Here is a 27,413-nt window from a genome sequence, read left to right as displayed (position 1 = left end):
TGGAGAGTGAATGGGGATTCTGAGATTCTCTCAATATTTCCTTTATTTTAGATTCCCTTCTAAACCTAAGTACATAAATCCCTGTACATAAAGCACTTTTACACACACTAAATAAATAAATAAATAAATAAATAAAGTAAAAACAAATAAACCCAGCAAATAAGGACTTTTATTTTGCTTTGACAGAATGGACTGACGTCAAACAGCAGCGTCGCGCTGCGAGTCAGCTGGAGAAAGGTTTGTTTTTAACGTTCCTGTTAAATAGAAACAAGTCATTTAGACAGTTTTTTTAATATTAAAAGACTACATTTTAAAAATGTTAAATGAATTACTCATCATTGAATGTTGTAGAGCCATAGGAGAGTGATTATGTGTTATTATCGGCACAGCATCATCTGTAAATAGGCTCGTTTCAGTTTGTCGAGTCGCTCGGATCGCCGTGCGGTGACGTCACCTGCTTGTCAAACTGTAAATGCATCGAAAACAAACACAAACATATAACATTAATAAACTTACTGCAAGCGTTTTATTGAGAATTTAACCATTCAGATGTAGTCTTAGGATTTATGATTGCATATTAAACCTAATAGTAACTATTACTGTACATTACATTATTTATTTACTAGATAAGTTTGGTCTTCTGTTACTTATAACAGGATTATTATTTTATTTAATCATTTTAACACATCACAAAATGACAAGGACATACAAGCAAGGGTACACATAACAAGTACAGAGCACATAATTACTAAATAATGTAATAAAAATAAAAGTAAATATTCCACAAATATATTATGAAAGCTAAATGTGTAACTAGACCACCAAAGACAGAAAAGAGTAAAACAACATTATGACAAACCAAGCTGTGGAAGACCACAAGTAAAGGCATGGTGTCCATATTTGATTAAAAGAGACAGTTAAATTAATAATGGAGGTCAAGAATAATCTCTAATGATCAAATAATATCTCTAATAAACGAATAATCTCTCTAATAAACAAATAATCTCTCTAATAAACAAATAATCTTTCTAATAAACGAATAATCTCTCTAATAAACTAATTATAAACGAATAATCTCTCTAGTAAGTGAATAATAAACAAATTATCTCTCTAATAAACGAATAATAAATGAATAAACTCTCTAATAAACAAATAATCTTTCTAATAAACGAATAATCTCTCTAATAAACAAATAATCTCTCTAATAAACTAATAATCTTTCTAATAAACAAATAATCTCTCTAGTAAACGAATAATCTCTCTAATAAACAAATAATCTTTCTAATAAACGAATAATCTTTCTAGTAAACGAATAATAAACGAATAATCTCTCTAGTAAGTGAATAATAAACAAATTATCTCTCTAATAAACGAATAATAAATGAATAAACTCTCGAATAAACAAATAATCTTTCTAATAAACAAATAATCTTTCTAATAAACGAATAATCTCTCTAATGAACGAATAATAAACTAATAAACTCTCTAGTAAACGAGTAATCATTCTAATAAATGAATAATCTTTCTAATAAACAAATAATCTCTCTAATAAACAAATAATCTCTCTAATAAACGAATAATCTTTCTAATAAACAAATAATAAACTAATAATCCCTCTAATAAATGAATAATCTCTCTAATAAACGAATAATCTCTCTAATAAACAAATAATCTCTCTAATAAACGAATAATATCTCTAATAAACGAAAAATATCTCTAATAAACGAATAATAAACGAATAGTCTCTCTAGTAAACAAATAATAAACTAATATTCTCTCTAATAAATGAATAATCTCTCTAATAAACGAATAATCTCTCTAATAAACAAATAATCTCTCTAATAAACGAATAATATCTCTAATAAATGAATAATAAACGAATAATCTCTAGTAAACGAATAATAAACGAATAATCTCTCTAATAAACAAATAATCTCTCTAATAAACGAATAATCTCTCTAATAAACAAATAATCTCTCTAATAAACAAATAATCTCTCTAGTAAACGAATAATAAACTAATAATCTCTCTAGTAAACGTATAATAAACTAATAATCTCTCTAGTAAACGAATAATAAACGAATAATCTCTCTAGGAAACGAATAATAAACGAATAATCTCTCTAATAAACGAATATTCTCTCTAATAAACGAATAATAAACTAATATTCTCTCTAATAAACGAATAATCTTTCTAATAAACGAATAATATCTCTAATAAATGAATAATCTCTCTAATAAACAAATAATCTCTCTAATAAACAAATAATCTCTCTAATAAACAAATAATCTCTCTAATAAACAAATAATCTCTCTAATAAACTAATAATAAACTAATAATCTCTAGTAAACAAATAATAAACGAATAATCTCTAATAAACGAATAATCTGTCTAATAAACAAATAATCTCTCTAATAAACGAATAATCTCTCTAATAAACGAATAATCTGTATAATAAACAAATAATCCCTCTAATAAACAAATAATCTCTCTAATAAACGAATAATCTCTCTAATGAACGAATAATCTCTCTAATAAACGAATGATATCTCTAAGAAACGAATAATAAACTAATAATCTCTCCAGTAAACGAATAATAAACGAATAATCTCTCTAGTAAACGAATAATAAACGAATAGTCTCTCTAATAAACGAATAATAAACTAATAATCTCTCTAGTAAACAAATAATAAACGAATAATCTCTCTAATAAACGAATGATATCTCTAAGAAACGAATAATAAACTAATAATCTCTCCAGTAAACAAATAATAAACGAATAATCTTTCTAATAAACAAATAATCTCTCCAATAAGCGAATAATAAACGAATGATCTCTCTAATAATTGATTAATCTCTTTAATAAACGAATAATCTCTCTAATAAACGAACAATCTCTCTAATAAACGAATAATCTCTCTAATAAATGAATAATCTCTTTAATAAACAAATAATCTCTCTAATAAACGAATAATATCTCTAATAAATGAATAATCTCTCTAATAAACGAATAATCTCTCTAATAAACGAATAATATCTCTAATAAACGAATAATCTCTCTAATAAACGAATAATCTCTCTAATAAATGAATAATATCACTAATAAACGAATAATCTCTCTAATAAACGAATAATCTCTCTAATAAACGAATAATATCTCTAATAAATAAATAATCTCTAATAAACAAATAATCTCTCCAATAAGCGAATAATAAACGAATGATCTCTCTAATAATTGATTAATCTCTTTAATAAACGAATAATCTCTCTAATAATTGAATAATCTCTTTCATAAACAAATAATCTCTCTAATAAACGAATAATATCTATAATAAACGAATAATATCTCTAATAAATGAATAATCTTTCTAATAAACGAATAATCTCTCCAATAAGCGAATAACAAACAAATAATCTCTCTAATAATTGAATAATCTCTTTAATAAACGAATAATCTCTCTAATAAACGAACAATCTCTCTAATAAACGAATAATCTCTCTAATAAATGAATAATCTCTTTCATAAACAAATAATCTCTCTAATAAACGAATAATATCTCTAATAAATGAATAATATCTCTAATAAATGAATAATCTCTCTAATAAACGAATAATCTCTCTAATAAACGAATAATCTCTCTAATAAACGAATAATCTCTCTAATAAATGAATAATATCACTAATAAACGAATAATCTCTCTAATAAACGAATAATCTCTCTAATAAACGAATAATCTCTCTAATAAATGAATAATATCTCTAATAAACGAATAATATCTCTAATAAATAAATCATCTCTAATAAACAAATAATCTCTCTAATAAACGAATAATATATCTAATAAATGAATAATATCTCTAATAAACGAATAATATCTCTATTAAATAAATAATCTCTAATAAACAAATAATCTCTCTAATAAACGAATAATATATCTAATAAATGAATAATCTTTCTAATAAATGAATAAACTCTCTAATAAACAAATAATCTCTCTAATAAATGAATAATCTTTCTAATAAATGAATAATCTCTCTAATAAACGAATAATATCTCTAAGAAACAAATAATCTCTCTAATAACAGAATAATCTCTGTATTAACTGAATAATCTTTCTTATAACAGAATAATCTCTATAATAACTAAACATAAGCCCTTAATAGTGGGAGGTTTATCACTGATTTATTCATATTTTTTGTAGTAGAGTAATATAGACCCTGCTTAAAACTACATAGACATCAGTGCAAAAGAGTTTTTGTGCTTTTAAAAGGAAAGCTTATGTTTATAAGCTTATGCTTTCTGTGTTGAAAATGAACGAGACATTTCAAATAGTCAATGTATAACCATTGTTGTAAAGTAACGAATTACTAGTACTCAAATTACTGTAATCGAGTAGTTTTTTTTTTCAGGAATTGTACTTTACTGAGAAGTTAAACAAAATGTGTGCTTTTATTGGTACTTTCACTGCGCTATTACTCTTCAACCTGCAATCACTACATTATTTGTTTATTTTTCTTGTCTACGGTGATTGGATAAACAGAATATCCGCCTCATTATTCCTGTCCAATCAAATTGCGCGTAGAAAAATCCTTTCAGACCTCAGACAGACTGACTGAAATCACCAAATGGCCTTAAATGATAACTAAACACACTACAGAATGTTACGTTTTCAAACACGTCCACAAATTGCATGTGCATATATATGCTGCATGATCTTGGTTTGTGGCTTTACCTGCTGGACACTTGTAGCTTGTTAGTTAGGGTTCAAAGCAGTGGCGTTGTGAGGGGGGCTTTGGGGGCTTAAGCCCCTGATGTATTGTCAAAAGCCCCTGATCTTTTGGAATATGTTGCACTTAAATAAAAATACATTTTATAACATTTATTTTGTTATCTAAGTACTTAATATTACCTCATACATCACGCGCATTCCACTTAACGCAGCATTTGATTCGGGTAATTAAATAGTCAGCTGTTTAGCAGTACCTGTTTCTACCGGCAGGTGGCACTGTTTCTTTTTCTTTGGGGCTAAGCCCCTTATCCCTTTCGACCCTAGCAATGCCCCTGGTTCAAAGTCTGGTTTATACTTCTGCGTTGAGTGATCATCGTGACCCATGGCGCATGTCTTGTGCATAGCTGTGCATTCATACTTCTGTGCCGTTTGTGTTGCTTTGCAATAACACTTCCGAAACACTAGCTGGCATTAGGTTATTATCCTCTGTGCAGAGTTTCTTCACTGGTGTTTTGTTTTTTTCTGAATGCTACCTTAATGTATGTAGCAATGTTCATTAGTGAGGGAAGAAGAAGACAGGGTCGGCGATTCAGGTAAGCAGTACAGTTTTATTTTTTTAAATGCGTACACAACACCCGTAGTGTATGTGTGTGTGTGCTCTCTCTCCCTTCTCCCGGCTGCTCCTTCTGTTCTCCTTAAGAAGGTTGTCTCTCCGGCCCAATCACTAGAATAAACAGGTGTTATTTATTATTTCTGATTGGCCTGCTGATTAGCCGCCGGGCTCCAAGCCTGCTCTCCCCCCTCATTGGGTGTTCGATCATGCTTACCTCTCCACATACCCCCACCGCCCGCCTCAGGCCGGTAAGCCGTCCGGCCTGCAGCCCTCATAGGTGGCAATAGCTGCAGTCTTATCAATTTGGGGCTGCACCTGCCCGTGGCCTAAGTGGAAGCCCAGATACCTTACTTCCACTCGCCCAATTGCGCATTTCCGTGGGTTAGCCGTGAGCCCGGCCCGTCTCAGCACCGACAATACTGCCCTCAGGTGTTGCATATGCCGCTGCCAGTCATTACTGTAAATGATGATGTCATCTAAATAAGCAGCGGCATATGCCATGTGAGGGCCGAGTATTTTATCCATCAGACGCTGAAACGTTGCCGGTGCCCCGAACAGCCCGAACGGAAGTGTAAGGAATTGGTGTAATCCAAATGGCGTTGTGAAAGCCGTTTTTTCGCGGGATATTGGAGTCAAGGGGATCTGCCAATAGCCCTTCGTTAAATCCAAAGTCGAGTAAAATCGAGCAGCACCTAACCGGTCGAGCAACTCGTCAATACGCGGCATTGGATAGGCGTCGAATTTCGACACCGCATTTACCTTGCGATAATCCACACAGAACCGGACCGAGCCGTCAGTCTTGGGTACCACGACAATCGGGCTGGCCCAGTCGCTGTGGGACTCTTCTACTACTCCCATTTTCAACATATTACTCAATTCTTCCTGAATCACTTTTTTCTTGTGTTCAGGTAGGCGATACGGCCGGGTCCTAACGACCATGCCCGGTTCGGTCTCGATATGGTGCTGAATCAGGTTAGTACGACCGGGCAGGGGTGAGAACACATCAGAGAATTCACGTTGGAGGTGCCGGATATCGAGGAGCTGGCTCGCTGAGAGATGATCCCCTCCGGTGACCAGAGCGCCCGGCCGTTCCCGGCCGGGGCTCTCTGGCCCCAGGTCATCCTTGTTAGTAACAAGCGTAGCCAGCGCCACTTCCTCTGGCTCCCTCCACTGCTTCAGCAGATTAATGTGATAAATCTGACGTGAATCAGCCCTGTCCGAACGAACCACCTCGTAATCGAGATCACCGACTCGTCGTGTGACCACAAACGGCCCTTGCCACTTGGCGAGTAATTTAGAGCTGGAAGTGGGTAATAGTACAAGGACTTTATCTCCCTGTGCAAATTTACGTAGTTTAGTGCCCTTGTCATATCGCCGGCGTTGGTCATCCTGAGCCTTAAGCAAATTCTCCGTAGAGAGCCGCCCCAGTGTGTGGAGTTTTGCTCTAAGGTCCAGAATATACTGAATTTCATTTTTACTCTTAGAAGGCTAGTCCTCCCAAGCCTCTCTAATGACATCCAAAACCCCTCTGGGCTGTCTGCCATAGAGAAGCTCGAAGGGGGAAAACCCCGTGGAGGCTTGGGGAACCTCCCGCACAGCAAATAACAAGGGCTCTAACCACTTATCCCAATTTTTCGCGTCCTCGTGAACGAATTTACGGATCATTGATTTAAGCGTGCGATTAAACCTTTCCACCAGCCCGTCTGTTTGTGGGTGATAGACGCTGGTGCGAATGGATTTAATGCCCAATAATCCATAAAGTTCGCGCATGGTGCGTGACATGAACGCGGTGCCTTGATCAGTGAGAATCTCCTTGGGGATTCCCACTCGGGAGATTATACGAAACAGAGCTTCTGCAACACTCTTTGCTGAGATGTTACGGAGCGCTACTGCTTCCGGGTAGCGGGTTGCATAATCCACTAGGACTAGTGCAAACCGGTGCCCGCGTGCGGATCGCTCTAATGGCCGGATGAGATCCATACCAATTCTCTCGAAGGGCATCTCCATAATTGGTAACTCCATAATTTTATACTCACTGGTATCCGGTATAGCCCGTCGCGACCGGGGGCGACGATTGGCGTGGCGGGGACCCGAATCAGCGCACTCACCTCCTTCATGGAGCAGATTTGTGGTGTGCTATTCTCGCCCCCGTGGCGCCAAGGCATCGGCCCAGCCCTTCTCACTATACCCCCAGGGCCAGCAAGACCAACCGATTGAACCGGAGAGAGACCTGGCGCTGTCAGGAGAACCGCCAGGGGTCGTGGCTCCACCCCGCCGTCCGGATATGGACCCGCCCCTCTTGGGACGTTCGGCAGATCCACCTCTGTGCACCGCCATCTGGGTGCTGGTGTGGGCGGTCCCCGCAGTCTGGGCCTGGGAACAGGAGGAGAGAGAGGGAGAGGGGGAGAAGAGAGAGAGGTTATTTCGCCGACCCTGGACCTCGCCACCAGGTGATCCTCCGCCAGCCGGGTGGCCGTCTCCAGATCCTCTGGCCGGTGGCACTGGACCCACTCCGATGTTCGGGAGGGGAGGCGGGTGATGAATTGCTCCAGCACCACGGCATCCACCAGCTGGTCGGTGGTCCGGCCATCCTTCACCAGCCATCTGCGGCAGGCGTCACGGAGCTGCTGAGCGAACACGAAGGGCCGGCCACTGGCAGTCAGCTCCATGGAGCGGAAGAGCTGACGCTGCTCTTCCGGGTTGCGGCCGGCCCGCTGGAGAACGGCTCGCTTCAGGTGAGCATACTCCAGGAGATTCTGGGCCGGTAGCTGCTGCACAGCAATTTGGGCTTCGCCTGACAGCAGGGGGATAACTCTTACCGGCCACTCGGCCCGCGGCCAGCCACACGCCTCCGCCAACCTCTCGAAGAGGTTCAGGAAAACTTCCGGGTCGTCCTCCGGTGTCATCTTCTGTAGCGAGATGGGAGGGTGGGCGGCAGATGTCGGAGCGGGCCGGATCTCCTGGGCCAGCAGACTCCGGATTAGCTCGCGGTCTTCCCGCTGGGCCTCTACGAGGACTTGGAAGCGTTGTTCCAGATTTTCTCTCAGGTCCCCCAGCGCACGATGTTGTTGTTGGTGGAGGGCCGCGAGCGCCTGGATGACTTCCGCACATGGACTGGAAGACGGAGTAACCATTCTGGCAGCAAAGTTTTCTTCTTCTTCCCGGGTTTCGGCACCACTGTAGCAATGTTCGTTAGTGAGGGAAGAAGAAGACAGGGTCGGCGATTCAGGTAAGCAGTACAGTTTTATTTTTTTAAATGCGTGCACAACACCCGTAGTGTATGTGTGTGTGTGCTCTCTCTCCCTTCTCCCGGCTGCTCCTTCTGTTCTCCTTAAGAAGGTTGTCTCTCCGGCCCAATCACTAGAATAAACAGGTGTTATTTATTATTTCTGATTGGCCTGCTGATTAGCCGCCGGGCTCCAAGCCTGCTCTCCCCCCTCATTGGGTGTTCGATCATGCTTACCTCTCCACAATGTACAAGTAGCTAAAACTCGCTCATTCTGAGGCAGGAGCCGGCGGACGTGCAACAACTTTAATCATAAGGTTCACACATCTAGAGCTACTTCACAGTACTTGACACTTGTAAACACTCGCTCCATCGGGCTCGAGGCTCTCAGCACCACCCACACTTGTCACAGCTACCTAGCCAAGCAATCACAGAGCTTGCACTACACAAATCGTTGCGATGTGTAGCTTTGTCGTCAGCCACAGCGAGGGCTATGCGACCGTGCAAAAGCTGCGATCGACCATACGCATGCGCTTAATGCAGAAGTATAAATTAGCCTTAAGAGTTAACCAATTTTTACCCTTAAGTAAAATGCTGAGATTTCACTCAAAGACATCGACCTGCTTTCTTTTGAATTATTATAATAATTTAATGTGTTCATTAATTAATCTCACATATTGAATTTATAGTTTATGAATGACAAATAATTCAACTTACACTTATGAACAACCATAATAGTAAATGTCCCTGATGTAAGCTATGTTTTTCATGTGCAGGGTATAAAGTGCCCTAGTTTTTACAGTCTAATACTCACTACTCTTCAGTACTTTTAGAAGTGCTACTACTACTATTTAGAGCAGATACCTTTACTCTACATGTACTACATTTTTTGTCAAGTAATAGTACTTTTGTTTTAGTATGACTCTCTTTGCACCACTGTGTATAACCGAAAAGCACATATTAGCTTCAAGTTCACCACACAATAAGCCAATTTTAACCCTAATGTCTTATAAAATACCATATTTTGTTGGCACCAGTAGCCTAGTGGTTAGGTATGCCAACATGTAGCACTGTGGTTCTCACCGTGACCCGAGTTCAACTCCCAGCTTGAGGTTGCTGTCAATGCTTTCCTGTCTGTAACCTCCATTGTCCATCCCAAAAAATCCCCCTAAAAATTATAAATTAGCATATTTTTGTCAGCTATTTAAGAAACATGCTAAGTTAACATATTTGTTTATCTGAAAACAATCCTTAAGTCAGTTATTCTTTGAAAATGTGCGTTCTATGTCGAAATGTCTGTCAGTGTTTTGGTCTCTATAACCAGCCCACTGCCGATTTTAACCAATTATATTTAATTCCTCCAGGTTGCCTTGACAGAAAGCGCATCGTATTTCATTTCAGTCGTGAAGGCTGCCTAAATTATGCCGCCACTGCCGAAAATGCAACCTCCAGACAACTATAGCAGCCTCTGAAGTGAGATGCAGATTCAGAGTTATAAAAATCCACATGATGTGGTTTTAATTAGCTAATAATATAAATATTACAAACATACACGTTAGCCGAGCTGCTAACAGTGTAATGCTGCGTTCACGCCAGATGCGGAAGAAGCGTCAAGCGCGAGTGATTTACATGTTAAGTCGATGCAAAGATGTGAATAGACATCCTGCAGCCTGATACGCGCGAATTGAGTGTTTTACGCGTTTGACGTGATTCGCTCAAGTACGAAAATCTGAACTTCAGCGGACATTCGAGCCGCGTTAACCAATCAGGAGCCTGCTCTTGTGGGGGCGTGATTATGATGTAGCGCCTGTTGTTGATGTCCCGAGGGAAAATCCTCCTGCACACACCGACAACAGTTCATCAAACTGGGCTCGGCTCAGTCAGAAGCAACACTGAAAGCCTCCACCATCCAGGTTAACTTTCTGGAGGAGTTGATGAGCTCACAGAGCTGGGTGCACCTCTGAATGGATCTAGTGGACTCAGACTCGGCTCCAAATGAATCGACGCTGTTTTTCAGCCTTCCTAAAGCATATAAACACAGCTATTTTCTCAATAAAATCCATGTTAGCCATTTAGCAACGAAGCTAGAGTCACCGGACAGACAGAAGCCCTGCCCATGACGCGAATCCGCGTCTATTGTGAGCCGGATTTGACGCGTGAATGAAGTGAGTAAACTCAAATGTTCATGCATCTATTTACGCGCAAATAGCGCGATTTATCTGCGCGTTCCGCGTCTGGTGTGAACACAGCATTAGGCTTAATCGCCAGGCATGCTCGCTCCTGTTTGCTTCATCAATCTGGCAACTTGCATCTGCGTAAATTCGTAGTTGGAGCAGCCTGGTAATAAAATACTCGATCCAGTACTCTGAATTTATACTGCAATACCTAGTTCAACCACTAGTCAATCCTACACGCATAACATTTTTAAAAAGGTATCATTATATAGCTAAAACACAACATATCGCGCCCAGGTCTATGTAGGTTTGTGGTAGCAAAACGTAAACTAAAAAGCTGTTAACTGCTAAGGAATAACATAATAAGGAATAACACGAAACTCCAAGGAAAACTCAGGAGTGATGGAGGCCAAACCCAAGACCTTATTTAGTTGATCAACAATTTAGGTTTAGTAAGAATGAATAATGTAGCATTTCACTGCTCACTGCTTTTCTTTTTCTCTCTGTTCATTGTTTTCGTTTTCCACAGAAAAGCTCCCGCTGAAGCGACTGATCTCCATGTGACACTATTATAAAGATGGCGTTTATTAAAGAGGAGAGTGAAGATGTGGAGATTGAAGAAACATTAGGAGTCCAACATGAAGATCCTGATGAACAAACAGGTTGAGTTTTACCACGGAGATAGCAGTAAAGAAAAAACTGCATTGAAAACATGTAACCGGTGTAAGGCGGAATATGAATGTAATTCAACGTTGATGATTGACGTAGCACTTTAGCTATCAAATTTAAAGTCCTCCTCCGCACAAAAATGGAACTGTCCAACTCCGCACGTTGCACTGATGATCGCTGTTTTCGACTGGAGTTCGCAGCAGCTCTGAAAACCAAACCAAAAGTGTTGGCCAGCGGACTATTCTGATTTGCTGGTCAAGGACATCAGTAATAAAATGACAAATGAGTATCACGAGAGGGGTATAATAATATATTACACTGGTTTAACTTGTTTTCAGCTTTGAATGACGTTTCATTGTAACGTAGTCTAGCCTATAGCGTAGTAATCTTGTTTCACGAGTTCACACTTGCAATCGTTTCAGAATAAAACCCATCATAGACTAAAGGGAAAAACTAAACATGCAAGACTTTCTGTGTTGACGTTGTCAAGTGTTGCAGACATGCCATCAGTTGTGGTGCACTGACACACTACACAAGAAAAGATTAAAGCTTGTGGACCGACCACTACACTCTACATCAGGGGTCACCAATCTCGTTCCTGGAGATCCGTTGCCCTGCAGGGTTTAGCTCCAACTTGCCTCAACACACCTGCCTGGGTGTTTCAAGTATACCTAGTAAAGCTATGGTCACACTAGGCTTAGGGTGTGCGAAATTCTGTCGTACGGCGATGCGAAAAGGGGCGGGATTAAACAAGATGATTAGACAATTTACAAAGCGAGCGATTGCTCCATGTTTTAAATTTCTGTCCAGAGAAGTCATATTTTGGTCCTCGATTGGTCTCACGCAGTCAAGTGATGCAATTTCGCATGACCTTGCGTTTCCGGTCTGACGCATTCGCGTGCGTGTGCATGGAAGTCTATGGGAAGAAAAGTCAAGTGTGACCGCAGCTTAAGACCTTGATTAGCTTGTTCAGGTGTGTTTGATTAGGATTGGAGCTAATCAGATGCAGGACACCGGACCTCCAGGAACAAGTTTGGTGATCCCTGCCCTACATCAAGTAAATTGTACCCTGTTCCTGGAGATCTACTGTCTTGCAGAGTTCAGCTCCAACCCTGATCAAACACAACTAAACCAACTAAGTAGAATCTGAAGGAGCACTAGGTAATTAAAGACAGGTGTGTTTGATTAGGATTGGAGCTAATCAGATGCAGGACACCGGACCTCCAGGAACAAGTTTGGTGATCCCTGCCCTACATCAAGTAAATTGTACCCTGTTCCTGGAGATCTACTGTCTTGCAGAGTTCAGCTCCAACCCTGATCAAACACAACTAAACCAACTAAGTAGAATCTGAAGGAGCACTAGGTAATTAAAGACAGGTGTGTTTGATTAGGATTGGAGCTAATCAGATGCAGGACACCGGACCTCCAGGAACAAGTTTGGTGATCCCTGCCCTACATCAAGTAAATTGTACCCTGTTCCTGGAGATCTACTGTCTTGCAGAGTTCAGCTCCAACCCTGATCAAACACAACTAAACCAACTAAGTAGAATCTGAAGGAGCACTAGGTAATTAAAGACAGGTGTGTTTGATCAAGGTTGCAGCTAAACTCTGCAGGAAGGTAGATCTCCGGGAACAGGATCGGACACCTCTGTATTCATTCAATTTCCTTCGGCTTAGTACCTTTATTCATCAGGGGTCACCAATAGCGGAATGTACCACCAACCTCTGTATTAAATTACGATTAAATTGTGTTGCTCTCTTTCCCCCTTAGACCTGATGCCTGTGAAAGAAGAAGAGATTCAAGAGCTGAATATCATCAAGGTGGAAATCGATCTGGATGAGAAGCATCATGAATTCATGGCTGGAGATAAAAGTAGTATCTCCCAAACTGTAAATACGTTTTCGGAAGAAGAAGGTGGAAGTACATGTCATAGTTCACACAGCAGTCATTTCAACTTGCAAAAAATTCACACCACAGAGAAGACTTTCAGCTGCCAACAGTGTGGAAAGACTTTCAATAAAAAAGGAAACCTCAAAGTCCACATGACGATTCACACTGGAGAAAAGCCTTTCAGCTGCCAACAGTGTGGAAAGAGATTCAATCAACAAGGCAGCCTTAACGTCCACATGAGAGTTCACACTGGAGAAAAACTATTTACTTGCCAGCAGTGCGGAAAGAATTTCAGTCAAAGGGGAAACCTTATTAACCACATGGTTGTTCACAACAGCGAGAATACATTCACCTGCCAGCAGTGTGGAAAAAACTTCAATCGAAAAGGAAACCTCAAAGTCCACATGAGAGTTCACACTGGAGAAAAGCCTTTCACCTGCCAACAGTGTGGAATAAGGTTTGCCCAAAAAGGAGGTATTGATGAACACATGAGACTTCACACTGGAGAGAAGACCTTCATCTGCCCGGAGTGTGGAGTAAGTTTCACTCGAAAAGGAAACCTGAAAGTCCACATGAGAATTCACACCGGAGAAAACCCTTACACCTGCCAACAGTGTGGGATGAGCTTCATTTTGAAAGCGACCCTTAAAAGACACATGCGAACGCAACATGTAGAAAGCGTTTCACCTGCTAGTAGTGTGGAAAGACATTCACCCAATAAGGAAACCTTAGAAACCACATGAGAATTCACGCTAGATAGAAGAGATTCGCTTGACAACAGTGTGGAAACATATTAGATCATATTAGCGCATGGCACACACTAATGGATACTTGCGCACTCACACACACACACACTTTTATTCAGGTTTATAAAGTAGTCTCTCTTTCGTAAATGAAATAACAAATAAATTCAAACCACAGTACTGCAAACAAACTAAGCTGAACTGAAAAACTATTCATGTAGATCAGGGGTGTCCAAACTCAGTCCTGAAGTTTACTTGGAACTAAACTTTGCAGGACACCGGCCCTCCAGGACCGAGTTTGGGTACCCCTGATGTAGATTGATATAACAAGATGAAATATACATTTAGCTAGCAAAATCTTAGTATTTGGCTTGTCGATTCTTTGTGTTCCTCTGTGCGCTGCAATCTTTGTTGTTTACAAGATGTCTGTGCAATGGCCAACATGACCAAAATACTTCTAATACCTGTGCTAATGGGTTTGTAACGTGTAAACCTGGGATGGTCAACCCTGTTCCTGGAGATCTACCTTCCTACAGATTTCAGTAGCAAACCATATCATACACACACCTGCCTGTAATTATCAAGTGCAGTTCAGGTCCTAATTAATTTGTTCAGGTGTGCTTGATCAAGGTTGGAGCTGAACTCTGTAGGAAGGTAGAGCTCCAGGAGCAGGGTTGAGCGACCCAGATGTAAACTAACACATGGACAATTAACCCACTTAGTTTCAGAACATATATTGTTGACAGCAAACCAGAACATTTTGATTTTCAGGCTTCTGATAGGCCAACATGACTTTTACAGTCAGGAATATATTGCCTGTTGCTTTGGCATGCTCTTGACCAAGCGTGTCCAAACTTGGCCCTGGAAGGGCCGGTGTCTTGCATGGTTTAGCTCCAACTTCCTTCAACACACTTACCTGGAAGTTTTAGTATACCTAGAAAGAGCTTGATTAGCTGGTTCAGGTGTGTTTAATTGGGGTTGGAACTAAAATATGCAGGACACCGGCCCGCCAGGACTGAGTTTGGGCACCCCTGCTCTTGACAGTGCTTCATTAGAATTTTTGTGTTTTCATGTGAAGCAGGGGTGATCAACTCTGCTCCTGGAGATCTACCTTCCTGCAGATTTCACTTGCAACCCATATCAAAACACACCTGCCTGTAATTACCAAGTGCTGTTCAGGTCTTAAGTAATTGGTTCAGGTGTTTAGCTGGAGCTGAACTCTACAGGAAGGTAGATCTCCAGCAACAGTGTTGAGCACCCCTGATGTAGAGGAAGATTCTTGAAACTGTGTATGTGTGGACAAGAGGGTTTGTTTTTTGGAGGATAAACTGTTTTACAAAATTACCCATGTACCTGTGCAAATGTTGTAGCCAAAAACTGCCTCCTTGTTAGAGCAACCGACTCCTGTACAGAAAATCACTGCTTCAATTCTTGCTCGGAGCAGATTGGGTGGTGTAGGAGCGGCAGGGGTTACACTGGTGCTGTGACCTGGATTGGAGTGAGGTTTAGGGGGGTAAGTGTAACAGAGGCTGGCCAGTAAAGTGCTGTGGAGGTAAACATTAAGCTACGGTCACACTGGGCTTTGTGCGTGCGAAATTCTGTCGTGCGGTGCTGCGAAAAGGGGCGGGATTAAAGAAGATGATTAGACATTAATAAAGTGAGCGATTGCTCCATGTTTTAAATTTCTGTCCAGAGAGGTCATGTTTTGATCCTCGATTGGTCTCACGCAGTTAAGTGATGCGATTTCGCAGGTCAGAGTTCACCAAGCTTGAACTTTGCACCGCAGCAACCTGCGAAACTGGATGCATGACCTTGCTTTTCCGGTCTGACGCATGCTCAAGAAACAGATGCTAGGGGCCATGGTCGTTAGCCTCCTTGTTAGAGAAACCACCTCCCATGTGAAAAGTCACCAGTTCGATCCCAGCTCGGAGAGGGTTGGGTGGTGTAGGACCAGTGAGGTACATTTACACCACATTTAAAAAATGATCCACATTAACATTATCTGTGAAAATGACCGAAAATACTGCATGACGTATGCCAGGCCAGCCTTTGGCACTGCTCTCTTATTCAGGTCTCTCAAACTTAGTTCCTGGAGGACTGCTGCCCTGCAGAGTTTAGTTCCAACCCTGCTTCAACACACTTACCACAGCGGAATGAATGAACTATTCTGGCATATGTTTTACACAGCAGATGCCCTTCCAGCCACAACACAGTACTGGGAAACACCCATACACTCAAAGTCACACACATGCACTACGGCCAATTTAGTTTTTTAAATTCCCCTATAGCGTATGTGTTTGGACTTGTGGGGGAAACCAGAGCACCCGGAGAAAACCCACGGCAAGAACATGCAAACTTCACACAGAAATGCCAACTGACCCAGCCGGGACTTAAACCAGCAACCTAGCTGTGAAGTGAAAGTGCACTTACCAGTAGGTTTCAAACCAGCCTTAAGAACTCGATTAGTTTGACTGGTGTGTTTAATTAGGGTTAAAACAAAACTCTGCAGAGCTGTGGCTCTCCAGGAATTGAGTTTGTCTGTGCTCTTGTTAGTAAAGATTATCTATAGGAAAGTGACATTGTGCAGACGATGACCCAGTGCTGATGTGTAACCAACAACACACCATTGTTGTGTGTTTGTTCATGCTTTCCTTTAATCTAGGGGTCTCAAACTGCTGGATTGCGGGCCACTTATGGCCCACCCTCCTCCTCCTCCCTCCGGTCCACGAGATTCGAGCCGCGGCTGGGCCCATTGGAATGTATGGGTATTTCCCAGTTCTGGCTTGCGGCTGGAAAGGCATACGCTGCATAAAATATATGTAAAACATATGGTGGATAAGTTGGTGGTTCATTCCGCTGTGGCATCCCCTGAAAAATCAGGGACTAGGCCGAATTAATGAAATCGGCCGTAGTGTATGTGCGTAAATGACAGTGTATGGGTGTTTCCCAGTATTGGGTTGCAGCTGGAAGGGCATCAGCTGTGTAAAACATATGCCAGAATAGTTTGTAGTTCATTTAGCTTTGGCAAACCCTGGAAAATAAGGGACAAAACCGAGAGAAGCTGAATAAATGACCATGTGTCATTTCCTTTAAGGCTAATCAGCTGATATTGGTTTAAAATGGCACTAGATGTGTGCACTGTCCAACTTGTAAGGTTACTTGGCTTTAACTGATCAACTTGCTAACTTTGAACAATTCTGGATAAACTTTAATCAACACTCTTCATGAACTCCCCCGCAAAGAGTCACCGATAACAGGAGACGCAGTACAAGCATGTAATATAACTAAATTATGGAGTACCCATACCCAGTTATGGATAGGTTCAACTTAAACAGGCCAAAATTCTCATAAACTTTTAGATGGTGGGCAACATACAGTATCTTAAGCAGATTGATTAATATTCCTACCCTGGTACAAACTGTTCGGAAGTGAACTGATTTATTTCAGCCATTTAAATGTAATTAAATCACTGAATAAATTGAGTTTTTCTGATTGAATTTGTAGACAAGTTTAGTTGGCTAGAGCAGTGGTTCTCAAACTTGGACATTACTTATTCTTTAGTTATCTATTAAAAGCTGTGTTCAGTGTAGTCAAGCTAAGAATGCAAAATTATATCATTTACATGCAACAAACATGCACTGCTAAAGTGGACTGATGCAATTGAGGGATCTGTAAGATCACACTTTCAATTTATTATTGACCTTATTCTTCAATGCGGAAGTGTGCGCGTTTATGCGATTGTTTTAGAACTTCCGATTCAGTTACCTATGGGAGAAATGACTAGGAATAATAAACGGCAGAAAACGGTCAAACTACTTACTCTACAAACAAGTGTTTGCATGACAATACAGACAAAGTAGAATAATATAATAAGAAAATATCAGTTTGCAACACCAAGCAGCAAAACGAGCTGTTTTTAACGTTTAAACATGAATGGAAGTGAATGAGACCGGAAGTCTCGAGTTAAAATTATTCAAATGGCTGCGCCCACTCGTACGCGGAGAATAAGGTGAATACTGTAAAATCATTTCATTGGTGTGTGTGTATTTATATTGTGGCAACCTCGTAGCACAACTTTCAAGTTTTTTTTGAAGTTTTTTGTTGTCAACTTTAATTCCTGTTTTTATTGATCTATTTTTTTTTTTAAATTAAGCATTCTTTTTTTTTTTTTTTTTTTGGAGATCAATTTTTTTTGGAAACTTTGTAATGTTTTATTTTTTAAATATACTGTGCACTTTTTAAATATAAAATGTTAACATCTAATACATTTTTGTTAGTCAGATTTTGTATCCCAGTCCTCTACTTCTGTTCTCAGTCAGTTAATTAGTTAAATCACCTGCAGTATCTTTAAATACATTTGATTTGATTTTTATAACACATGATGATTATTATTAAAAAAAGACCCGTATTTATGCGCGCGACCAGGACTTTTATTTTGGTCAGGCGTTATGACGCCGTAAATCCGCGGCGCGCTTGTGTTTGTTATGATTCGACTGAAGAAAGGTGAGTGTTTCTTTTAACGCGGTTTACTTTTAACGACTGTTGTTGTATTTAAATATGAGTTAAAAATGATTTATAATATCCTGTAATATTGTAAAGCTTTGTTTAACTGAAACTGACGGCTTTTTTGAGTAAAGCGTATGTTTAGTTACTGGAAAAGTGCGTTTCGTTTCCATTTTGTATATAATATCAGTCAGTTTTGTCACTGACAAGTAGTGTTGAGAGAAAACGAGCGTTTAGAAACGCAAGAGAATCAAATTGGAGCTTTCATAATTTACATCAGATTTAATTTCAATGTTATTATGCTTTTGTGAAACTCATTTACTTATTAGTTTAAGGGTTTGTTCACCCAAAAACTATTAATTATTCACTCTTGTGTCATTATAAACCCCTGAGTTTTTCATTCATTTCAAAACACAAAGATATTTTAGATGAAATCTGAGCTCTCCCTCGTCCTCCATACACAGCAGTGGTCCTGAGACGTTCAAAGTCCAGAAAAGCGACCAAAAACATAGTCAAAACATTTCACATTTGTTTTACCACAGTATTTTTAATAGATTTAACTGTTGCACATCACAGAGCTTCAATGTAATTCTAATTTCATCTCGTTTTATGGATAGATATTAATGCATATGTCAATTTCACTGATAATATTATGAGTATTAACTATGTATCAAACTATCAGGGCTGTTAAATGTTTCTTATGAAATTGAAGATAAGTGTAGGGTTGCGCCAGCTCTTCGTAAATGACTGCTTAAACTGGAACGTAAAATCCTCCACATGCTCTTAAGGCAGAACATAGTTTGTAGGTCGTAAGTTCTCTGTAAATTAATGCGTGGTCACATTAAATGACGTAATATCAATCTAAGAAGCATTACAGCTGCTAAACGGATTTTATTATGTAAACGAAATGACAAATTACATTTTTATAGTACATTGCGTTGCAGTCAGTCACTAGTAACTAAGGCCAGACAGAATCGTCAGACATTTTTTTGCTATTTCTGCGGAAAATTTTGTAAAAAAAAAATCAGCAGATTCATGCGGAGTGATTTTAGGAGTATCATAACTAAAAATAAATGTAAAATAATAAATTTTTAGCTGGATGCAAATCCAATTAGATCCATTTATTTGACAAACAAAAAAAATCTCGTATAATATATCTAAAAGACAGAAAATATTACTTTACAAACAGTATTGTAAGTAGATCGTATGAATTTTTTAAATTTTACTATTATATCACAATAATGTTAGTCAAATTTATTTAAAAACTGAATAAATATAAATTTACACAAGTAAATACAAAGACTGGGCTAAAAATCTGCGGATTTCTGCGCGGGCAGATTCCGTGTGGGCCTACTAATAACAGATGACGCACATACCTTCATCGGGAGCCGTGAATGCATACACATGACGTTATCAAAACATTAAACTTGACGAAATTTTAGTTTTAATTCAGATTTGGGAGAAATAAAGGCTGTGAATATAGGAAGATCGTTCTTCATTATTATCGCGGCTCCTCAATCTTAACTAATCTCACAGTCATCTCATCAGAAAGAGCTTTATCAGAATCAGAAAGAGCTTTATTGCCAGGTATGTTCACACACACGAGGAATTTGTTTTGGTGACAGAGCTTCTACAGTGCAACAGAATTACAGAGACAGGACAAAAAACAGATAATAAATATATTTAAAAAAAAATAAAAGTAAGTAGTGAGTGCAAATATACAGATTGACAAGTGTATGTACATGTTTATTACTATATACAACGTTATATGTGCAGCTGTTATGTGCAAATTGGCATGTAAAGTGTGTTGTTAAATAAGTGTATATGTGTATAAAAGTGTATAGCAGTAGTGATGATGGTTCCGCAATTATTATCATCAAGTGTTCATGAGATGGATTGCCTGAGGGAAGAAACTGTTTCTGTGTCGGGCTGTTCTGGTGCGCAGTGCTCTGTAGCGTTATAATGTAAATGTAAAGAAGAGACCGTCGTGTAATAAATACTGAACTTATAATCGGTGAATATGAGGTGGTTTCGTTTTCAAAATGCGGTATAAATTCCTCCAATTTCAGCGTTTTTAATACTTTTGAACACATTCAGGTGCTGCTTGTCAATTTGACAAGGCTTCTACGTTCGTTCTTGCTGTCAATTGCGAAAGAAATGATGGATAAAATGTTTCTGATAAACCGCGGTGGCAGCTGTTGGCGCTGTGTGACGTGCGTGCACGCGAGGTGGAGTCAGATTTAGATACAACACCGTCACTGCATGTTCCTCTAGGTCGCGTCAGTGATGGGTCGTTTTTGAACGATTGGTTCATTTTGAACAAATCTTTTGTTTGACTCATGGAGTGAATCATTCATTTGTGAATCGTTCATTTGTGCTTGTATGCTACCTTAGACTGGTCTGTTTCGCGCAGAATGCGTACGTGTGGCCTCAAACCATATCGATATAAATGATATTGGATAATACCGCATCGTGTTGGGGAATCATATCGATATATCCCTAGAACTCGATATACCGCCCAGCCTGACACACCGGATGCATTGCTCAGTGCTGCAACATGACAGTTGAAAGTATCGCACACCAGACGTGCACATTCGCACACTATTTAAAATAAAAACTAATCAGATGGCGCTCTGTGGTGCGGCAGAAATATGAACAGTGTGCTGAGTCACGGCTGGACACCGCCGACAGCCACCAACTTGCGGTGCCGATGTGTGTACCCTGATAGAAACCTATGTTTAGAATTCTGAAATGCGTGGCGCGACTCTGCACTTCTGCTGTGCGACCTGCTTAAGCTACACCATTTTGGTGTTTCGTAACATCTCATTTTTATGAAATGGAGCCCAACACTCAATCCTCAACCTGGAGGACCAGTACATACACGCATAAATTCATTCATTCATTTTCTTTTCGGCTTAGTCCCTCTATTAATCTGGCGTCGCCACAAAGGAATGAACCGCCAACTTATCCAGCATATGTTTTACGCAGCTGATGCCCTTCCAGCCACAACCCATCTCTGGGAAACACCCATACACACTCATTCACACTCGTACACTACAGACAATTTACCCTACCCAATTCCCCTGTACCGCATGTCTTTGGACTAGTGGGGAAACTGGAGCACCTGGAGGAAACCTACGCGAACACGGGGAGATCATGCAAACTCCACACAGAAATGCCAACTGACCCAGCCGAGACTGGAACCAGCGACCTTCTTGCTGTGAGGCGACAGCACTACCTACTGCGCCACCGCATCGCCATACACACTAAGGACAATTTAGCTTACTCCATTCACTTAAAGCGAATGTCTTTGGACTGTGGGGGAAACCGGAGCACCCCTGCCCACGCCAACATAGGGAGAACTTGCAAACTCCACACAGAAATGCCAACTGACCCAGCTGGGGCTCGAACCAGTGACTTTCTTGCTGTGAGGCAATATCGCTATCCACTTCACCACTGTGCTGACTTAACATTTTTAGTACTGCATTAAAATGTTGAGTTTTTGATAAATGCTGTACAAGGGTTTGTTTTAGTAATTACTTAAGAAAGCTTATTATAAAGTCTGACTTGATTCTTCCCTTTAAGTGTGAATGTACTCTCTGAATTGATTAAATTGCAGTGCTAATTCTAATATTAGTTGCTTTTTTTTTTTTTTTTTTTGGTAGATCATGGCATTTAAGTCTATGAACTGTCCCTCTGACTGACTCTCCGGTGTACTGACTTCTGAACTCGGGAGCTGATTGAGAATCGCCAATTTCCATGTGACACGCTATTATAAATATGGCGTTTATTAAAGAGGAGAGTGAGGACGTGAAGATTGAAGGTCTGAGGATTGCAGAAGTGTTCACGCTGAAGCATGAAGATCCTGGGGAACAAACAGGTTGGTTTTTATTTACCCAATTATTGAATACTTGTTTCAGTTCTACAGAAATGAATGATGTTTTTGAAGACTGTCTTGTGAGTGTCCACTGTTGTGGTTTTATTTGAATAACTTTTCTCGTTAGGACAGACATGTTGAATCACACGAGTAGACAAACACTAACGCAGCCTTAGTGTTGGACAATTTATTTCTGAATTATATAAAAATACATAGTAGATGTAATACACTCGCTGATCACTTTATTAGGGACACCTGTCTAACTGCTCGTTAAAGCATATTTCTAATCAGTCAGTCACATGGCAGCGAAATATAACGCATTTACGCATGTGGACATGGTCAAGACGATCTGCTGCAGGTCAAACCGAGCAACAGAATGGGGAAGAAAGATGATTTAAGTGACTTTGAACATGGCATGGTTGATGGTGCTAGACGGGCTGGTCTGAGTATTTCAGAATCTGCTGATCTACTTGGATTTTCACGCACAACCATCTCTAGGGTTTACAGAGAATGGTCTGAAAAAGAGAAATGATCCAGTGAGCGGCAGTTCTGTGGGCACAAATGCCTTGTTGATCTTAGAGGTCAGAGGAGAATGACTGGTTCTTGCTGATAGAAAGGCAAAGGTCAGGTCAGAATTTGGATCTATCCTGCCTTGTATCAATGGTTCAGGCTGTTGGTGGTGGTGTAATGGTGTGAGGGATTTTTTTTGCACACTTTGAGCCCATTGGTACCAATTGAGCATTGTCTCATCACCACAGCCTACCTGAGGATTGTTGCTGACCATGTCCATGCCTTTTTGACTACAGTGTACCCATCTTCTGATGGCTATAAAGCATGTCATAAAGCACAGATCATCTCAGACTGGATTCTTGTACATGACAATGAGTTCGCTGCACTCAAATGGCCTCCACAATCACCAGATATAAATCCAATAGAGCACCTTTTGGAATGGGGGTTGGAACGGGAGATTCACATCATGGATGTACAACTAACGAGTCTGCAGCAACTGCGTGATGCTATCATGTCAATATGGAGCAAAATCTCTGAGGAATATTTCCAGTACCTCATTGAATCTATTCCACGAATGATTAAGGCAGTTCTGAAGGCAAAAGGGTCTAATCCGGTGCCAGTAAGGTGTACCTAATAAAGTGGTCGGTGAATGTATATTACGCGTAATAATATTAGCTCTTTTCAAGGAGTCGAATCCAAAAATTCTAATCACTTTTAGTTAATTCACTAGAGTCAAATTGAATCAAATTTAACTATGCACTTTATCGACCACTTGTCCGGCAAATAATAGGCAGTGTATTTTACCAATCTCATTTATATTAATTCCGTGGCCTATGATTATAACAAAACCAGCATAGGGTCAAATTTGAGCAAGGGTACAAAGTCAGCAACTTGCCAGTGATTCATAAAACAAAATGAAACGAGATTTAATGCGATTCATCTTGATCGATGAAACTAACTACTTTAATAAACAATCAATTGCACATCCACACAGACACAGGCAGTTCTTAGACTCAGAATTGAGTTGACAACCTTCCAAATTAATTATAGTACTTATTACTAGATCTTAGAATTGTACCTGAAAAACCACAAAAGCAGAGATTTGGCTTATCCTTAACTGCTTAAGATCAATCTGCACCAGATCAGCAAGACACAACATTTGTTTGTGTTCCTTGCACTTTTGCTCGAAATTTTGAGTTTCCCTCGCCTACTGGACTCGGGGAAACATGGCGCTCCTGATTGGTTGGTGACTCGGCTTCAATTACGTCCTTGGGATTCATTCGCTTGTGAGTGGAGGTTGTCCTGGGTTGCCAGAGTGAAAGACTCTGCTTAGAGTCGGTTAGCAGACGGTCTTCTTGCGGTTTTGGCGACCTCAACTTTTAGAGCTTGATTGGAAAGTTCTTGGTCACCCAATTGTGTCCCAATTGTCTTTCATTCATATGCATTAATTTCTGAGTTCCTTTGTCTCTACAAAAGCGTACAGCCACCAGGATGTAAAGGCACATGTAGCACAGGAAAACGAGGAGTTACACAAAATGTCCTGTGAGGTAATTGGTTAGGTTTCCTGTCAAAAGGCTTGTAAAGCACCATTGTTGGTCCACCACATTACCAAAGTTTCTACCCAGAAATGGTCGGGGGTCCCACAGAACATCTGCTGAAAAAGTATTAGCAGAAATGGTCAAATCAATTATCCTGTGTTGGGTTCCCCTGTGTTTTAACCCCATGAGGCAGTCCGTAAATGACTGGGACCAGACAACGCTGAGCAAGATTTCAGATTCAGCGTTGGACTGGTTTTGATTCTGCAATCCGCCAGTGAGTCCCTACATCCATCTCTTTGTGCGAGAATGGTGACTGTTGCTATCCAGCACACACCACACCTGTCTAATGAAGCTGATTGCAACTTTCCAGAATACATGATGCATGCCATGTAAGGCAGAGATGTTATAGTCAGTTTGCTCCAACCCTAATCAAACACACCTGATCTAACTAATTAAGGTGTTCAGGATACAGCTGCAATCACACTGCACTTGTTATCCCCATAGACCGGAAACGCAAGGTCGTGCGTCAAATTCGCAGTTCGCTGCGTTGGAAAGTTCAAGCTTGGTGAACTCTGACCTGCGAAATCTCATCAGGTGAATGCGTGAGACATGGACAAATCGCTCTCTTTTTAAAAATGTCTAATCATATTGTTTAATCCCGCCCCTTTTCGGTGCTGCTGTGTTAAGTCGCGTACAGAGTTAGGTATTCAGGTGAGTAGTCTCTCTGAAAGACGGGAGCTTGATCGGATGTTAAAGTCTTGCAGCACAAAGCACTTTGGCATCAAGAAGAAACAACCTTTTTCATTTGTTAAATGGCTATAAGACCAATATACATGTTGGTTTTGATGCTTTACATGTCTTAATGTTTTGATGTTTGTCATTTTGTGCCTATATGTACATTAGGTTTAACATTTATTCTTTGCCTTAGGCGTGATGGCAGTGAAAATGGAGACTGAAGTAAAGAATGAAATGGAAGAGAAAGATCAATATAAGAATCATGATCTTATAACTGGTGAAAAAATATTTCGTTTACAACCTGACAAGGCTTCATGGACAAAAGTTAAAAAGACCGCAAGTAGAAGTTACTTCATCTGCCAACAGTGTGGAAAGAGTTTCAAGGAACTCGGCAAGCTTAAAGTCCACACAAGAATTCACAATGGAGAGAAGCCTTACACTTGTCAACATTGCGGAAAGTGCTTCGATAAAAAAGGAAACCTAACAGTACACATGAGAATTCACACCGGAGAGAAGCCTTACACTTGTCAACATTGTGGAAAGAGTTTTAGTCAAAAAGTATTTCTGACAGCCCACTTGAGAACTCACACTGGAGAAAAACTTTGCACCTGCCAACAGTGTGGGAAAAGTTTCAATATGCTTGGAGATCTTAAAGTCCACATGAGAATTCACACAGGAGAGAAGCCTTACACTTGTCAACATTGCGGAAAATGTTTCAATAAACAAGGAAACCTCACTATACACTTGAGAATTCACACAGGAGAGAAGCCTTACGCTTGTCAACATTGCGGAAAATGTTTCAATAAAAAAGGAAACCTCACTGTACATATGAGAGTCCACACTGGAGAGAAGCCTTACACTTGTCAACATTGTGAAAATAGTTTCAGTCAAAAGGTATTTCTGACGGCCCACTTGAGAACTCACACTGGAGAAAACCCTTACACCTGCCAACAGTGTGGAAAGTGTTTCAAGGCATTTGGGAAGCTTAACGTCCACATGAGAATTCACACTGGAGAGAGGCCTTACTCTTGTCAACATTGCGAAAAGAGATTCATTACAAAAGGAAACCTGTCAGTACATATGAAAACTCATTCTGGAGAAAACACTTAGACCTGCCTACAGTGTGGAAAGAGTTTCAAGGCATTTGGGAAGCTTAACGTCCACATGAGAATTCACACTGGAGAGAGGCCTTACTCTTGTCAACACTGCGAAAAGAGTTTCATTACTAAAGGAAACCTGACCGTACATATGAGGACTCATTCTGGAGAAAACCCTTAGACCTGCCTACGGTGTGGAAAGAGTTTCAAGGCATTTGCAAAGCTTAATGTCCACATGAGAATTCACACTGGAGGGAAGCCTTACTCTTGTCAACATTGCGGAAAGAGTTCTAGACAAAGAAATCCTCTATTGTCACGGTTTGTTGTGGGGAAAAGGAGCGAGGACTCAAATGCAGTAAATAATGGGTCTTTATTAATAATATAACACAAAGAGACAACACAAGCCATGTGAGACTAGGACTAGACTACGCAGAACTCATTAAGCACATGTTCATATGACAACACAAGCACAACACTGAAGCACCGAACAAAAACACGCGGCCAAAATGTAAACACCCAGCCGCGTACTTGGACAACACAAACATAAACAGACACAAGACACGAGCACACGATAAATTAAAACACCTTACCGTGCGCTCACACATGCAACGTGCATGTTTCATCTCAGCGGCAACCGAAACCCAAACCAACCAGACTGAGACGCTGAGAATGAAACAGCGCGATGCCGACAGAACAAAACACAAACACGAGTACAAGAGCGTGTGTCCCAAGCACGCACAGACCCCGCACGCCCGCATCAAGCAGGAGCGCGCATGGTATGCGCACGCTCACGATGGTGCCCATACAGAGACACACACAAAGACAAAACGAGTGCTCGACCCGAGAAAACTCGAGCCGAGCACAACAGGACAGGACAAGACAGAGCTAGTGTGCAGACTCTGCCACCAAAACAAGAATTTACAAGACTAGAGTGGCAGAACCCTGACATCTATGCTCAAGTTAGCAGTCTCAAATTTAAGTTGTAAACTATATTGTATCCTAAGATTTGCAACTGAGAAAGAAAATGCGTGTATCTTCAGCATTATTGTGATTCTAAAAGTGTATATCACTGCCATCATAATGTTTGTACATTTAAAATAAATGAATA

General features: G+C 40.2%; 1 protein-coding gene across 1 annotated transcript; it reads left to right on the top strand.

The window, feature by feature from the left end:
• Nucleotides 1-212: 212 nt before the first annotated feature.
• On the top strand, nucleotides 213-27,413 carry LOC130222660 (zinc finger protein 27). The gene is given in 5 exon segments (XM_056455188.1): nucleotides 213-237; nucleotides 11,272-11,404; nucleotides 13,183-14,042; nucleotides 22,323-22,428; nucleotides 25,402-27,413. Coding segments are annotated over 4 exon segments (2,136 nt in total). The 5' UTR covers nucleotides 213-237; nucleotides 11,272-11,319; the 3' UTR covers nucleotides 26,487-27,413.

Source organism: Danio aesculapii, chromosome 4 (assembly GCF_903798145.1).
Source record: "Danio aesculapii chromosome 4, fDanAes4.1, whole genome shotgun sequence".
Classification (NCBI taxonomy): domain Eukaryota; kingdom Metazoa; phylum Chordata; class Actinopteri; order Cypriniformes; family Danionidae; genus Danio; species Danio aesculapii.
Note: the sequence above shows the minus strand (reverse complement) of the source record. Positions and strands in the feature narration are given on the sequence as shown.